The sequence below is a fragment of the Bombus affinis genome, chromosome 17, assembly GCF_024516045.1.
Source record: "Bombus affinis isolate iyBomAffi1 chromosome 17, iyBomAffi1.2, whole genome shotgun sequence".
NCBI classification, from domain to species: domain Eukaryota; kingdom Metazoa; phylum Arthropoda; class Insecta; order Hymenoptera; family Apidae; genus Bombus; species Bombus affinis.
Genome location: NC_066360.1, coordinates 5,983,685 through 6,001,665, shown reverse-complemented (window position 1 = coordinate 6,001,665; position 17,981 = coordinate 5,983,685). Strand labels below are relative to the sequence as shown.

The 17,981-nt window shown below is 36.6% G+C and overlaps 2 protein-coding genes and 1 long non-coding RNA gene across 14 annotated transcripts in view; 1 reads left to right on the top strand and 2 right to left on the bottom strand.

Moving 5' to 3' along the window:
- LOC126926279 (phospholipase B1, membrane-associated-like) overlaps positions 1-17,981 on the bottom strand; it is a 57,252-nt gene that overhangs the window by 1,377 nt on the left and 37,894 nt on the right. For 3 of the 10 annotated variants that reach the window (XM_050742554.1, XM_050742559.1, XM_050742555.1), the window contains exons 6-7: positions 14,497-14,675; positions 13,445-14,418 (exon numbers count right to left, since the gene is read on the bottom strand). The exons of 1 other annotated variant lie outside the window; for it this stretch is intronic. In XM_050742554.1, coding sequence (XP_050598511.1) covers positions 14,273-14,418; positions 14,497-14,675 — 325 coding nt within the window. In that variant the 3' untranslated portion in view covers positions 13,445-14,272. Of the gene's footprint in view, positions 1-121; positions 243-12,802; positions 13,160-13,182; positions 13,287-13,444; positions 14,440-14,496; positions 14,676-17,981 lie in introns of those variants that run through there. 6 more of the 10 variants (XM_050742558.1, XM_050742557.1, XM_050742556.1 and 3 more) reach the window with 6 other exon arrangements.
- Positions 122-10,927, bottom strand: LOC126926278 (phospholipase B1, membrane-associated-like). Of its 3 annotated transcripts, none has more exons than XM_050742551.1 (7): positions 10,552-10,926; positions 6,058-6,153; positions 5,441-5,652; positions 5,161-5,337; positions 4,337-4,635; positions 469-647; positions 122-390 (listed from the first exon to the last, which is right to left on the bottom strand). In XM_050742551.1, exons 1-7 carry the CDS (start codon positions 10,679-10,681, stop codon positions 245-247), a joined length of 1,239 nt encoding a protein of 412 aa, XP_050598508.1. In that variant the 5' UTR covers positions 10,682-10,926; the 3' UTR covers positions 122-244. The 3 variants fall into 3 exon arrangements, with proteins under 3 accessions (XP_050598508.1, XP_050598509.1, XP_050598510.1); XM_050742553.1 differs by having other exon boundaries at positions 258-411; positions 10,552-10,927; XM_050742552.1 differs by lacking the exon at positions 6,058-6,153 and having other exon boundaries at positions 10,552-10,927.
- LOC126926303 (uncharacterized) lies at positions 3,517-17,945 on the top strand. The gene is made up of 3 exons (XR_007714473.1): positions 3,517-3,822; positions 16,934-17,157; positions 17,681-17,945. It is a non-coding gene; the product is annotated as an uncharacterized LOC126926303 (long non-coding RNA).

Here is a 17,981-nt window from a genome sequence, read left to right as displayed (position 1 = left end):
ATGGTGCAAAGGCAATCGAAAAGTTTAGAATCTTGTTGCGACTGTAAAACTATGTCATACAGAATGTATAACTCTAAGGAATTATGTATAAGAAGGAAGAAATGTAGGAAAACAACATTCCTTTCATTCGTACACAGAAATATATCATATTGATACACATAAATTGCTCGTTCCTTTAATTGAATGGCAAGGCTATAATACATCGTCCACTTACAGAAACTGTTTTTAATTTCTATAACCATTCTTAAGTTTCTCTGTTGTGTGAATTTTTATACGTTGTCAAGAACGGTCTTTCTGAAGTAGGACACTGAAAATTTTTAAATAGCGTAGTGAAACCCCTAGTCTTTTTACCATCTGGTTCCAACAAATTGTTCCACAGACTATTCCCATCTTAGGAAACACAAAACATTTCTGATTATCAACGTAACACTCATTAAATAATTGTATAGTTTCATCTGTTATACTTACATACTGCATGTAATTTTTGACTCCAATGAAAGCAATCAGCATTGAAATATGAGAAATCGGTAAATCCATCCTCGGCAAGAGGTATTTGTGCATTTTCCAGAGTCGGTAAAATTTCTACGGTGAAGTCATTTCTATGAAATTCTGAATAATTAGCGACTTCTCTCTCAATCTCTTGCCACCTAAAAAAATGAAACAAACTGGCATATTCTTTATAGGCATCTTAGAATATGTGTAAATTCGACCAATCGCGGGGAGACGGAATCGCGAGGAAACACGTCAACGGGAGTCGTAAATTCCCGTTACGATTATAATAATCGACGCCGCGAATAGATCAATCTACTGATATCCGTTGAGATAATAGGGGTGGTTGAGTTGGTATAACGCTGCGATTAACAGGGTTATAACATATATGTGTCCCACAACTTTACACTGATGTGTTTACACCGTTGCTTAAGATACAGGTGACGAAGAAAAGGATTATGAGGTAGATGAGAGAATCCGTGTAAATGTTGATTGCTCTGTAGTTTAGAGAATAAGTTGATTGTTTTATAGGTTCGAGAACAAGTATAATTGACCCTCTCAATGGCGTAGAAGCAGTAGAAGCAGTATAGATGATGTGACTGCTTTGTAGTGATGAGAGCAAGTCTAGAGGGATGTAGAAGTTGAGTTGACCCTATTGTTGTCGCAGAAGCAGTCAATTTCGTTCTTGTGTGATTATGGGGGAAAACTCGGTAAGGGTGTGCCCTTTGAACTAAGAACGCGGATTCGTTGCTCACACTTTTAGTTAGGAAAGTGAAGGTAACGATCCGCGATGCCGATTGGTTATGACTAAAGTTAGAAATGAAGAAAGGAGGAAAAAGTCTCCTATCAAGCCTCATGGCCGACATTGTTTTATGGGAAAAACCAGCTTTTCCGTTTGGCAAATATTCGGCTTTTCCCATTAGGTAACTACGTGTTTTCTCCGTAATTTGAAAGAACGTACAATAGACATAAGGACTGTTTTATGTACCAGCTATAAACCGAAAATACTTGCAGAATTAAAGGTTCTTGCAAGCTAAAAAGATTCAGTTTGTGGTGGGGCCTTAGGTTTATTGAGGGCCTCTCTAATGGTGGTTGGGCCCTGACGGTCAGACAATGAAGGCTGTCGCGCGGACCATTTCACGCGGTATATCCACGGCAGATATCAAACGGTACTTGAATTTGTTAGGGAAATAATATCGCATAAATGTGAAATAATAAAAATAATCTGATTCCGGTGCGAAATGTCGCACCGCGCTGAGACAGAAGTAAAATTCCTTGGCTAGTTACCAAGATTTTGCATTTTTTCAGTATCTGTATATTACATTTTGGCTTCGAAATGATACTTCGTGATCATTTAGATTATCCTAGTAACTAAAAGTTAATAGTTTTTCATAGTATAATCCACTGCCAAAATTAAGGATTTCCGATATACGACATGATAATGAAAAGGTGTAACATCTTTTCAAGATAATTAGGATAAATGCCGCATTCCTAAGCAGGATATACGCCATATTGATTTAGTAAAGGCTAGGGGTGAATTTAAACTATTTTGCATTGAAGGAGCCATGTCGATGATTCCTCTATGGAGAAAACGAAGGATGAAAGCAGGGGTATTTACACCATATCGTTAAGACATTTTCACGGAATTGTTCAATAGCCTCTTTGCGTCTCGATAATTTCTGCGTTCACGCATCGTTCTAGTAAGGGTCTCGCCGATCTTTGCGATAAGGGAAACGAAATGTTAGAGCTCCTGCGTAACACCAAGTTTCTGGTTGATCAGTGAGGGGATCGAGTCGTGTTTATTATTATTACACGTAAACTCGATCGAGAAACTCGCGCGGGTAGTGAGATCACTAGGCGCGTCCTGCGCGTATCTCACTTACTCCCCACCATCAAACTGTTCCGCGCGACTTCTGCGCATGCTCACGAAATGTCGAGAGTGCTGAATTTATGTTAGTCATCGAGGCGACGACATTTAGGTTAACCCCCAACGAGACGATCGCGGTGCATAATCACCGCATCAAATTTGTATAAGCATTGCTTATATGCGCTATTATGTATTAATTACTTATGTTGGCAATGGACTAGAGGAAACATTGATCCTTTCTACTCGAAAATTTAATGGGACGATTTTCGAATTGCTTTTATGGATTTTAATGAGTGAACAGATTTAACGTCTAACCTATCGTTTTTCTTACAAGGATGGTTTACGTTTTCGAATGCCATAATCTTCTTCTCTACGACTTGTACGAGGTAAGCTGCGGATCTACATTCGTTCGTGTAAAAAACAAAGCGCAATTCTGTTGTTCTCGATTTTCATCTTATTTTGGCTCTAAGAATCTGTACCGAAACTTACCTGCGGTATCAGACGAGTATCGATACGTTTATGGTGTTTCAAGTACAGTACTTGTTTCCTATCGATTAGAAAAGGATCAATATCGATAACTGATACCTTTGTCTTTGATATTATTGGATAACAGATTGAAATTCGTAGGTTGATGTCGATAGCATTGATACAGTATCGGTAACATTACTACATATGTGTTATAGAAATACGAACTGGTCGTCTGAATACGTATTCATAATATACGTTTCTAAATATACTTATCAGTGTTTTTTCATCCAAAGTTGCGCCCGACATTGCCCGAGTCACCAATCAGATCTTAATGTGAATTGAATTCAAAGATGATCAATCTATATCGCTTTCTAACAACTCTTTTCAATAAAGTTATTCACCAACATTTAACAAAAATGAAATTCGCTTAAATATAAAATAAAAGTTAAGGTAATTGGGCACAAAAGCGGCTGCACCTCCGATTTTGATGAAATTTAATTATAATGTAAAACTCATCATTTAGAACAACATTATACCGTTAGCCAACTTTAGTTTCCGAGATGTTTGCAAGAATCTGCTCGTAATACTACATTAAATCTTATCTATACATGCACGTCCATGGCAACATATGCGTCAGCGTGGTGCCATCGTTTATCCGCCGTTTCTATAAACATATCATAGCTTTATATCAGATGAACTCGTGAAAAAGCGGAAAAGTTTGACAAAACACGGGCCTCAGCAATGTTACTCAATGACGACGGCTAATAGCCTCACGCGTTTTGCGGTGCCATTATACTGAGCGGCAGGCGAGACACTTGGCAAAATTGAGTACCATTGTCGTTGTCACGGGGTCATAAAACAATAATAGGGTATCCAATCCTGACAAACCTCCTGCAGGCCACAGCCGTGGAGACAATAATCAGCTAGTGTCCCAGACCCAGAAGACTGTAACAGGATAGCCACTTGTGACTGGCTTCCTGCGGCACACCTCCAGAAGGGTCAAACCCAGCAAATAAAAACGCTCACAAAATCAGCACTTGGAACACTCTGCTGCAAAATTCTGTGCCGTACACACTCCGTCATAACAATGTAAGCCGTTACTCTGTTGGATTCAATAAATTCTACTATCACATCTAAAAATCCGACTTTTATTTCCTTACTTGTGAACCGTTCGAACTGCGATGCGAAGAAATCACCAGTGATAAGTTAATTTAGTGATTTCTTGTATCTGCTGCGTGACACTGACGCATATGTTGCCTTATAAAATTCAATATAATAGTAGCAGCAGCTCTCTATAAATATTTCGAAAACTAAGTGAGTTTACCCCTTATGGGAAAAAAGTCGAGTTTCACAACATACTTAAGTTCATTCAAATCGGAAGTGCAGCCGTTTTTGTGTACAAAGTATGATATAACAAAATCCTTATAAATTGCACAAAAGTACCAAAAAAAGTACAAAAAAGCAAGTAAAAATTATTTAAAATGCTTCATAAATTCAGTAAATTATACAAACCTCTCCATTATCTTATAATATTCCAGTCTTTGATGTCTAAATTGTAAAGCAAACATACATGAACATTCAAGCATTGATGGCAGATAGCACGACGATACGTCTCTTCCTTGTCGCGCATTAACCAGTGCCTCTAAGTGAGGTGGTGGTATAAGAGCAACAAAAGTTCTTGGTAAATTGTCTCTTAATATTCTAAGAGTATTAATTAAATCTATTTTGTGATCATTTAACATATTCCATGGAGAAGAAGTTGCACACATATTAGTGCAAAAATCATTATTTCCAATCATCAACGTAATCAACTGAAAAACATAAAAATGTAGGTACTATTGCGTAAACGATTGAATATTAAATGAAATTATAAATTTTGATTAAAGAAAGAAAGAATTTGTTTCATTTCATGCCATCATATAATCTTTTTTTAATTGTAGTTATAATTTTTAATTATATTTGAAGTGTATTTTTAGTAAATAATGGGTAATGTAATTAACACTTAAAAATAGTTCAGCTGAACTGCATAGAAATACTTCTCTAATTATAATGCCAATAATTTCATTACAGTCTTTCTTCCTTAGTAATGAATATATAAAGGCCTTGGGTAATTACTATTTTAATATTTGAATATAAATGGTAAACGTAATATTGCTAATAATAGTAGATTACATTTAGTAACGCAAGAAATAATGTTGCTGATAATTTAGATTTTATGTTAATTTATAATCTATTAATCCGTTGTTAATTTCAATGATCATATGCATATTAAAACACCACTTGCCATACAGTAAATATGTATTGTATATAATTACTTTATCTACGAACATACGAACCTTCCAATGTTTGTTGATATCTATCCTCGGGTCTTCTTTTATTTTATTGACCAAATATGTCGCCATGAAAGTTATATCTCTAGACATAGCTCCAATTTCGGCGACGTTTAACTGCGCAGCTGGATCAATACTTATAGAGTCGCCAAGTGAATAACCTACTAATTTAGGATTGAATTCCTGCATATAGGAAAATCGGACTATGAAAGATTTGAGTATTCGCATTTATGGCGATAACACAAATCGTATGCGTAAACAATGCAGATGTAAGAAATGAACAAACTTTAAGAATATTAGGGAGAGTCAGGTACTGTCGCCAAGTTCCTTGACCGCCGATACTGCCTACTATGCCTCTATTTTCAATGTTCACTTCCAACGTATACCTCGAAGTAACTCCAGCGCCGATTGTCACGGAATCACCCATTGCGGCAATGACATCTATGTCTCCTGGTTTTAAATGGTGAACCGACTCGGGATATTTTGAAGATCTGCCGGCTAAACAAATTAAAGTAAAGACATTAGGATACATATGGACTTCAAAAGATAAACATCAATTTTACTATCCTTAAACAACAGTAAGGTGAGGAGCTTGTAATATTACATATCTATCTTAAAAAATGATGTTAAAGGACAAGACTATGAATGAACTCGCAATCACATTGACATTCTTGTAGCCACTACAAATTGTGAAGAACAGCGTTCATCACTGTAATTTCCTGCCACGGAAATTTACCAATTGTTCCCAAAGACAATTTGTAAAAATTACAGGAAATAAAAAAAATCTGTGGTTTAATGTTATGGTATTGAGTAATGATTTTAAAGAATGAATATCATAATATAATATTTACGGGTGATTTCATAAAGTATTTTATAGCAATAACCATAAATTTTGTTAACTACCTGTTACGTTGCAGGGAAAAGAGACGTCTATAGGAATTTCATCTTGCAATCTATTGTTTTCCCGTAATTGAGACATTCGTTCCTCACTACTTGTACCTACAAAATAGTCCCTTTAAAATATTTTTCAAAAATACTTCATCTGTGATATAATGTTGCATGCGATATCAATTTGATCAAAATTACGATCAAATAATGCAAAAGGTATGTCAAAATCTCATTGTGTTCGAACCGTTCGCCTATCAGACAAAAATTCAATCCATGCGAATTAGCGTCACCGTCAGGATAATCATTTCTAATATCGTGTAAATTAGAAAGAAAAATGAATGGGTTATGGGTTGGGTTAGAGTAGTAAAATAATGCTATCGTGAAATAATTTTCACATTGTTGCATTATGTCTCACCTGTCTGTTTGTCATGTACATACTTGATAGCGGCAACGTACCTTCTTACCGTTACAAATACAGATAGCCCGCCGCTACTTAGTCTTACTATAATTTTTGACTTGGCTGTAAGAACCTCGGTACATTGCTTGAGCTAATATTTGGACAGCCGATGCTAGGCGAATCGAAGTAACTGAACTATGAGGTTTCGATGGCAAGACTGTTTCGAGAGATGTGTAAAACAGTTTGACGAAGGATAAATTAATAGGCAGATAAACCGACGGCAGGCGATCCGACATTGCATTGTCAAAGAATAATGAATAGAGAGCAGGGATATTGTTTAAAGGAGCTGGCCACGGTTTGGCAAAGACAGTGATGTGTAAATGGATTGTCAAAGACTGCACGGCACTTAACTCAGAATTTTGTAGTCGCAAAGTACTAATAAAAATTCATATTTTTCTTTAAACATACAAATAATAATATAACAAATAAGTAGTAATCAAATTTACGATACCTTTACAAAACCGTATGAAAGAAAAATTAAGTCATGCCTAACATTAGGATATTAATCCAATCCAATCTATAACCCACTGATTTACCAATTTTTATTTATGTTAAAGACGATTAACGTCGATAAAATAAATTTAGATTGAGATAGTGGCGGCATTTGGCAACAATGCATATCGCCGAAGGGAAGTGCCTAATGAGCTTAATATCCCAAAGATGCTTCCGCCGAATTTTCCAGAAGAAAGCGTGTGTGGTAACGGTCGCCTAACAAACGAGTGGATAGTGAGGATATTAAGAGGCGACATAAAGTATCGAGTCTGATCGACAATCGAGTTTGAACCAGGAAGTGAAAAAGTCGCGTTGTAACCGCGCAGCGAGATTGACTAGCGAAACCGTGAGCGATACGCGACGCGATCGAAAGAAGACACTTGTTAATAAATATATTGTTGATCTAAACACCGAATGACTATTTAACGCACTACACCCAATATCACCAAAAGTTATATAAAGGTACCGCCACCATTTAAGCCAGAATGAGAAGGAATGGAAACTGAATTTAATTGAAATTCCTTCTTAATATCTCGGCAACGGAGACCGAGCGGTGGCTGCATGACTATAGGAGAAAGTCGATCAGGAAGTTGACCTTGACAACGTATTCCAAATTTATTGAAAGTTGTATCCTTTTCAATGTAATAACCGAGGAGCTTTAAACAAACAAACGATGTTCCAACAAAAACTGTTACGGAAATAGTATGCAAATGAAATGTTTTTCATAATGCGTAAAAAAAAAAAATAATTGAATAAATACTAGAATTTAAAAGTCATAAAGGTAAATATACAAATTTTCTGACTCACTGTATATGGCAGCATAAAGAAAAAATGAAACTTTCTTATTTCTGCTTAGCGACGTATCAATACGTATGTTCACATGCTATGAGCACGTGTTGTTACGATCGCACATAAAAAATTGGATATATGTATTGATTTTTGATTAGTACACAAATTATATGCTCGTAATCGCCGAAAATATGGCGACACGTGTGGTTCGCGATAAAAATGATACTAATAAAATTTATATTTATTTAGTCCACGTTAGTTGATCATCATAGATGATGTACTGATCTACAATTCTGTTTCTGTAATATTTCGTTACCAAATTACTACTGATGGCCGATAAGAACGATACTAACGTACAGGAATAATTAAGGTTTTGTAAGCTACAGAAAAAGTTATGTAACGTGTCTTGCTGAATTCATACATAATGATAAATATGTCTGTCTAGAAAAAGTTATAAATTGTGCAGAAAAACTCATGAAATATTCACATTAAAGTTCTATTATTGTATTATACCGACTTTGGAAAAAAAAGAGGTGCCTTAATTTAAGTAAATAAGTGCAATATAATATAATATAATGAATATGAAAATAAGAAAGAAAGTTTATGAAACCGGTAGGAATTATTCTTTCTTCCGTGGTCCGTATCGACAGTAGGCAAGATTTAATGGAAATGTCGCCGCTCCACTTTTTAATAATAAGCTGCTGGATATTTCTTCTCCGTTCCTTAATCACGGTTTTAAATTTAATGATAATTGTTCGTTAGTTTGATTTCTACTGTTATCTAACGAGCAGAGAAACTAGAATTTCATTCAACCGTTTGCCACAAGATTAGATCCAGCAGAATATTTAATTATTTATATAGTTTTCACTCTTTCTGATGAAATGTGCAATTTTACTATGATCTAATATTTTTCTACCGTACATGGTATCATTTGCAAACACATCAATAAATCTTATGAGGTTTAGAATAATCAACAATATGGCGACAGACAAATGAAACCAAACTATGTTCTTATCAGACGTGTGTTACTATAGTAACGTTACTATCGATCAATTGCATTAAACATTGTATCGCTCTGACGACTTGACAGGCTGTAGCTAATAAATTTCTGTTTTATGGTTGCATAAATAGTTACTATTATTCGATCGTTCGGCAAAAGGGTAAAAGTTGATAAAAACACTAAAAAAAGCACGGACCGTTTTTTTGGCATATATCTTAGGCGATACATTTCTAAGTAAGAAACGTTGTCCATTTTGACGTTATCTCTTGTGATTATTGAGATACGCGATTTTGAAGTACTATAAACACAATTTTCTTAAAAAGAGAAATTTAATCTCGATGACCTTAACCTTGACATGCAGTAGCTCAGGAAAGAATTCGAATTAAAATATACACGTTAAATATAATATCTGAAAATGATATTATAACTACTATAAGATGCAAGTATCAGGATTTTATATCCAAAGCTTCGTTCGAATCTAATAACATCTGTAAAAGTTATGAAACGTTCACCGGAATGAATAGGCAGAATAATACATAAACAGTACTGCAACAAAATGCCGCATAAACATTCTTACTGACGCACTTGCCAATTGTTTGAGTGACTTTGGAACCGAGATATTTCGACCCTTTTTATTTCACTCATTCAGTTATTATAATTTGTCCTTCTCTACTAATTTTTTTGTTTGGTCTGCCTGTAGGATATTTGTTTGCGACTGTTTCTTCTATTTCTGACTCTGTGATAATATAACGTAACATAATCTTATATTTTAGCGATTTATTGTTATAATTTTCATCTTTATGTCCTTTTTATATCAATTCTCTCTCGAATATCTATGTCTCTGATTATTTCGCACTTATTACCACTGCAGAGATTAATATTATTCACAACGAAGCACAAAACTCATTGCGCAATTTAATTCTACATCAATTGAGTCTGCCAACGTTTTCTTGTCACTTTGTATACGAAAGTATTGTTTAACATCGCTTAACATCTAGACGTTCGATTACTTTCGCGACCTTATTTCTGTACATCCTTACAATGAAAGATTTCAAAACTTCTGCAAACGTTATCGGATTCGTTCTAAATTTTAGATATACAGGTGTATAATCTTGGCACTTGTATCTTATAGTAATAAGAGCATTGTTTTCACTTCTTTAATTGTCTAGAGTTTTAATAGCATGTGAAAACTTTCGTGAGCTACTGTATATTTTCAATATTTCTCCTTGCACCCCGTCACTAACCTAACCAAAACCCAATTTCCATTTGAAAGCACAATCAAATTGCTGCTTCTTACACTCGTATAACAAGACTGACCAGTATTTTAAGAACAAATGGAAATGGTATACGGACATCTTTTGACTTCACATTTACCTAACAGCTCGTCACTTTTAATACACTTCAGGACTGCTGTGTAGCTGCGTTACGAATTTCGAAATAAGTACTGTTTACAAAATTCCTCATCTCAAGAACCAGAGGAGGGTCCCACAGAATTCATAGCGTATGTTACTTGAAAATATAATCTCTACGTTATTTATATGTTAAAAGAAAAATGATCCGTGCTGTGCAAGTTCTTCTACACTTTTATCGAAAAAAATTTCGTCAACTTATCATTTTATCGCGGACATATATATATTCACAATGAAACATTAGTCTATGAAAAATAAAATTCACAATATTTCAATTTTCCTCCAAAAAGCATCACTCTAACCAAAAGAAAATGAAATTGCTGCATAAAGACGTAACACGAGATAAAGTAAAACAGACGTACCATAGGTTTGCGTTATCCAATGACGATATTCACGATAGATGCAAGTAAGAATCGGTATATCCAAGATAGTTCTTTGCGACATGGTTAGCACGCATAATTCTAATATAAGGCACAGATACAGCTTCTTCATGGTAAGTTTTCTTGCACAATCAAATGGTCACTTTTACGTTTTCACAGTAATATTTTATTTTTATTGATTATAAAGACAAGAAAATATAAATTCTTGTGATGACCGCTAACTGTTACGCGTATTATCGAGGGCCCTTGATAGCAGCGCATCCGGTCTTAACTGCTGTTATTTAGCGATCGTTTGGCACACTGTTCGTACTCGTAAAAGATTTGAAACTGCTGTGATACATGATCATAATAAGAGACAAAATATATACTTTGATTCAGATACTCCCATCTCTATTATCATTCTTTATATATCTATTTGCATTTACGTGGTCAACAAGGTCAAGAAAACTAATGAATACGAATAGGCAACGCTTGCGCAAAATGATTTACATATTGTATAAGGTGTATATACTACCGTTATTTCTAATTGTACTTTAAACATACTATAGAAATTGTACGACAAAAAAAATATATGAAAAAAAATTGTTTCCAAAGAAAAATATTACCGATTTTCAAACGCGTTAAATATTGAAAAATTACTTTTATTGTATTTATACAAATTAAGTGCGCTAAAAAATATGAAATAATTTCTGTTTTTATAGCGACTTCAAAAAAAAAAAAGAAAGCATCTCAGCCGTCTGCTTCGCTTAAACTACCGGAGGTTCGGATACCTACATTTGATGGCGCCCTCGAGGATTGGCAATCATTTTACGATTCCTTCTCGTCAACGATAGATCAAAATGAACATTTAACACCGGTTCAGAAATTTTATCATCTCCGATCAGCCCTGACTGGATGGGCCGCGCGAAGCATACAGTCATTAGCCATCACCGAGTCGAATTACGCAATCGCCATTGACGTTCTTAAGGAAAAATTCGACTGCCACCGTCAAATCTGCATGCGTCACTGGGACTTGATTTTCGACTATCCGAAAATAACTAAAGAAACACCCGAAGCTATAGACGATCTTATCGAGACGGTCAAGGTAAATCTCCAAGCGTTAGAAAAACTCGGGGACCCAGTCACGTCAAACGTCGTTCTCTTAAAGCTTTTCACGTCGAAGCTACCCTCAGCCATCATTCGCAAATGGCAACGTACACTACCGGACAAGAAACTGCCGTCATACACGCACTTGGTAGATTTTCTGAAAACACGGACGAATGGCGATAGAACGTGTTCAGCATCAACCGTCAAAAAAAGGGCGTCCGATCAACATGACCGTCGGCGACCGAACGCGCCGCGAAGTTATACATTCATAACTACACATAATACGTTGGTTTGTCCGAACTGCCACGGACAACACGAGTTATGGAATTGTCATGTCTTCAAAGCGAAGTCGCCCAAAGAACGCCTGGAAATCGCCAAAAGGGCGTCGCTCTGTACCAATTGTTTAGGCAAGGGACACCCTCTTACGCAATGCTCCGCGGGGTCATGTCGCATCTGTAGACAGCGACACCACACGTATCTGCATCAAGACCATGGGCATAGCAAACCACGAACACGTGTCAACTGAACATCGAGCGGTCGATCGTCGAGCGACCGATCATCCAACGGTCGATTTTCGCCTAGTTCACCGACCCCGCGTTCGTCACATCGTTCGAGTCGCACATCCTCGTCACCCCGAACGTCTCCCCGAGCATCGCACCGAGCGTCTCACCGAGCGTCTCGCCGAACGTCTCCCCGAACGTCTCAGCGAACATCTCCGAAACGCGATTCTCGGTTGAAACAATTATACAACAACAATGGCTAGTCCGAATGAAGATTCGTTACACGCCCATGAACCGAACGTTAACCCGACATATACTATAAACAAAAACAAAATATCTTCAAAACAGGTTAGATTTTATGTTGAATTTAAACGACCGGCAAGGACAGGGAAAATGTTTCATTGCTCAACGCATTATCAATTTCCATTATTACTTTTATTGATACAGAAGTTTTAATACAAGATCACAACGATATGATAATGACTGAAATACTACAGTAAAAATTAAATATTGCTATGGATCCAATATTGGCTCTTATTTCAGAACATTTGCTGATTATAATTTTTGTCGCTTCTGAATAGCGACCATGAAATTTGCATTTTTAAATTTAGTTACAATCAAATTGTTAGATAGCATACTTATTCTACCTTATCAGAACATATTTGGGAATGTCACGTCGCTGAAATAAATAGTTGGAATAATAAAATAGTGAATAAAATGGATAATGGATCCCTGTAGTTGTGAAACCCGTCATTAATATTCCATCATTATCATCGGATCAAAGAATTCGTGACAAGTTTCAGAATTCTTTGGACCTGTACAATAATATACTAACAATGTTAATAAATTAGCACTATTTCACATTTTCGTTACCTTTTTTCTTTAGGGTTCTATAATTTTGAATTCAATCGGTCAGATTGTAACTTTTTTAACTTTTATAAAACACTTTTATAAAATTTCAATTATTTTGTTATCAAATTTGCTAATATTTTAATAAAATATACCTATTCGTATTGGCGATTTGTGTTCTTCAAGTTGTAAAATTTGTAATTGATGATATCATTTCCATTGTGCAAGAAGAGTTACATCGGAATATTCGGATTATTTGCTTTCGAACTAATGTTCATTTTACTGTAAAAAGAGAAGCAACACATTATTTTATTTAATTGATACTGATACTATGATATCAACTGCTCTTCGAGATATATCGGACGAGCGGTGATTGTTGATTCTGATTTTCAAGGTGCCGTAATCGGTCAGCGCCGAGAACGAAGGATAAAATGGGCTCGTGGAGAAATCTCCAATGAATTAAAAAGAAAAAAAGGCAATTTCGATTTAACATTTATTGAACAACAAAAATTAACGGTGCTGGACGACCAAACTTTACGCGGACGTTTATAACGACAAAGGCGATTGAAAGAATTCTAACTTTCCTAAAAATTATACTAAAAAGTCGTTGTAGTGCTACGCGTAAAGCGTTCTGATTAACGGGTTTGATCTTGGCGAATTTACTCTTTGTTCTAAGGGCGGCGACAAGCTTGAATACCGAAAAATGCATCTTTGTAAGCGCGGTTACATGACCGTTTCAGAAATTGGACGATGTGTTGCAGATGTGGAGTGCGGAAGAGACACATAGGCGCAGAACTGGAGCCATATAAATAATTAACGAAGAATATGGAAATTTATGTTATTCGAATCTTAACACAAGATTTACATTACTGTATCTAGAACGCGACTGTATGTAGATTCATCTAATAAGTATAAAGCAATATTAGATTTAGTACTAAAGCGTGTTACCCTTCTTCTCGAAAATCTATTTAAAAATGATGTGTTCGTTTTATTTAATATTATTTAAAATTGAAGTAAATAGTCTGGATGGTGCAAAGGCAATCGGAAAGCTTAGAATCTTGTTGCGACTGTAAAACTATGTCATACAGAAAGTGTAACTCTAAGGAATTGTGTACAAGAAAGAAGAAATGTAGGAAAACAACTTTCCTTTCATTCGTTACACAGAAATATACCGTATTGATACACACAAATTGCTCGTTCCTTTAATTGAATGGAAAGGCAATACATCTTCCACTTACAGAAACTGTTTTTAATTTCTATAACCATCCTTAAGTTTCGTTGTTCTGTGAATTTTTATACGTCATCAAGAACGGTCTTTCCGAAGTAGGACACAGAAATTTTTTAAATAACGAAGTGAAATTCCTCCTCTTGTTACCAACTGGTTCCAACAAATTGTTCCACAGATTATTCGCATCTTGGGAAACACAAAACATTTCTGATTATCAACGTAACACTCATTAAATAATTGTATAGTTTCATCTGTTATACTCACACAGTGCATGTAGTTTTTGACTCCAATGAAAGCAATCAGCATTAAGGTATGAGGGATCGCTAAATCCATCCTCGGCAAGTGGTATTATTGCATTTTTCAGAGTCGGTAAAAATTCTACAGTGAAGTCATTTCTATGAAATTCTGGATAATTAGCGACTTCTTCGTCAATATTTTGCCACCTAAAAAAAATGAAACAAAATGGTATATTCTTCGTATGTATCTTAGAATCGATATCGAATGGTACTTGAAATTTGTTAGGGAAATAATATCGCATAAATGTGAAATAATAAAAATAAACTGATTGTGGGGCGAATAGTCGCACCGCGCTGAGACAGAAGTAAAATTCCTTTGCTAGTTACCAAGATTTCGCATTTTTTCAGTATAAGTATATCACATTTTGGTTTCGTAATTATACTTCCTGATAATTTGGATTATCATAGTAATTAAAAGTTCGTAGTTTTTCGTAGTATATTTTTGTTACACGTAGGAGAATGTGTGGAATAATCTACTGCCAAAATTAACGATTTCCGATATACGACATGGTAATGGAAGGGTGTAAAATCCTTTCAAGATAATTAGGATACATGCAGCATTCCTAAGGTGGATATACGCCATATTGATTTAGTAAAGGCTAGGGGTGAATTTAAACTATTTTGCATTGAAGGAGCCTTGTCGATGATTCCTCTATGGAGAAAGCGAAGGGTGAAAGCAGGGGTATTTACACCATATCGTTAAGACATTTTCACGGAATTGGTCAATAGCCTCTTTGCGTTTCGATAATTTCTGCGTTCACGCATCGTTCTAGTAAGGGTCTCGCCAATCTTCGCGATAAGGGAAACGAAATGTTAGAGCTCCTGCGTAACACCAAGTTTCTGGTTGATCAGTGAGGGGACCGAGTCGTGTTTATTATTATTACACGTAAACTCGATCGAGAAAATCACGCGGGCATTGAGATCACTAGGCGCGTCGTGCGCGTATCTCACTTACTCCCCACCATCAAACTGTTCCGCGCGACTTCTGCGCATGCTCTCGAAATGTCGAGAGTGCTGAATTTATGTTAGCCACCGAGACGACGACATTTAGGTTAACCCCGAACGAGACGATCGCGGTGCGTAATCGCCGCATCAAATTCGTATAAACATTGCTTATATGCGCTATTATGTATTAATTACTTATGGTGGCAATGAACTAGAGTAAACATTGATCCTTTCTACTCGAAAATTTAATGGGACGATTTTCGAGTTGCTGTTATGGATTTTAATGAGTAAGCAGATTTAACGTCTAACCTATGATTTTTCTTACAAGGATGGTTTACGTTTTCGAATGCCATAATCTTCTTCTCTACGACTTGTACGAGGTAAGCTGCGGATCTACATTCGTTCGTGTAAAAAACAAAGCGCAATTCTATTGTTCTCGATTTTCATCTTATTTTGGCTCTAAGAATCTGTACCGAAACTTACCTGCGGTATCAGACGAGTATCGATACGTTTATGGTGTTTCAAGTACTGTACTTGTTTCCTATCGATTAGAAAAGGATCAATATCGATAACTGATACCTTTGCCTTTGATATTAATGGATAACAGATTGAAATTCGTAGGTCGATGTCGATAGCATTGATACAGTATCGGTAACATTACTACATATGTGTTATAGAAATACGAACTGGTCGTCTGAATACGTATTCATAATATACGTTTATAAATATACTTATCAGTGTTTTTTCATCCAAAGTTGGGCCCGACATTGCCCGAGTCACCAATCAGATCTTAATGTGAATTGAATTCAAAGATGATCAATCTATATCGCTTTCTAACAACTCTTTTCAATAAAGTTATTCACCAACATTTAACAAAAATGAAATTCGCTTAAATATAAAATAAAAGTTAAGGTAATTGGGCACAAAAGCGGCTGCACCTCCGATTTTGATGAAATTTAATTATAATGTAAAACTCATCATTTAGAACAACATTATACCGTTAGCCAACTTTAGTTTCCGAGATGTTTGCAAGAATCTGCTCGTAATACTACATTAAATCTTATCTATACATGCACGTCCATGGCAACATATGCGTCAGCGTGGTGCCATCGTTTATCCGCCGTTTCTATAAACATATCATAGCTTTATATCAGATGAACTCGTGGAAAAGCGGAAAAGTTTGACAAAACACGGGCCTCAGCAATGTTACTCAATGACGACGGCTAATAGCCTCACGCGTTTTGCGGTGCCATTGTGCTGAGCGGCAGGCGAGACACTCGGCAACATTGAGTACCATTGTCATTAGCACAGGGTCATAAAACAATAATAGGGTAACCACGCCTGACAAACCTCCTGCAGGTCACAGCCGTCGAGACGATAATCAGTTGGTGTCCCAGACCCAGAAGGCTGTAACAGGATAGCCGCTTGTGACTGGCTCCCGGCGGCAACCCCTCCAGAAGGCTCAAACCCGGCATATAAAAACGCTCCCAAAATCAGCACTTAGAACATTCTGCTGCAAAATTCTGTGCCGTACACACTCCGTCATAACAATCTAAACCGTTACTCTGTTGGATTCAATAAATTCTACTATCACATCTAAAAATCCGACTTTTATTTCCTTACTTGTAAAGCATTCGGACTACGACGTAAGGAAATTACTAGTGATAAGTTAATTCAGTGTGAGGTGGTATGCGTTGTTTGTGATAGTTGTAGTTGCCGGCTGTAGATGTCGCTGCTGGAGTACTGCTAATTATTCTTCTATTTTTGGTGCGTGGAAGAAAAATTGGACTCCGATCGCCGGGAGTCGAATCCGGGTTCCGAACGTTCGTAGCCTAAGGCGCTAACAACTACGCTATTGTGTCCGTTTTTTAGTTAGTGTCGAGTAGCGGTATTTGTTATCGAGTGCCGCCACAGTACCCCCTTACCAGAGGTAACGTTATAATCATAGTGTAGTAAAGTGTCAGGCGATTGTTGTCAAGCCCGTGCCGATGTTATGCGAAGTCCTGTAGTCGTCTCGTATCCAGTTACCTGCATGCTTGAGTGGGGGGTCAGGCGTCGAGATTTTGTTGAAGGAAGGGCCGTCCGTGTTCGTCGCAGCGGCAGGTCCAGATTGCCACAGTCTTAGATTCATGATGATGGAAGGCTCGTAGCGTTATCACGTTCGCACCTCTTTTCGCTGTCAATTATGTCGAGGTCACCAATTTGAGGTGGTATATGTTATCCGTGATGATTGTAGTTGCCGGCTGTAGATGTCACTGCTGGGGTACCGCTAATTATTCTTCTATTTCGATGCTTGGAAGAAAAATCGGATCACGGGCGCCAGGAATCGAACCGATCGTTCCTGACCTAGGGTGCTAACAACTGCACTACCGTGTTCATTTCTAGTTATTGTCCAGTGGCGATATTTGTTGTCGAGTGCCGTCACAGGTGATTTCTTGTATCTCCTATGTGAGACTCACGCATATATTGCCTCATGAGCAAGATTTAATATAATAGTAGCAACAGCTT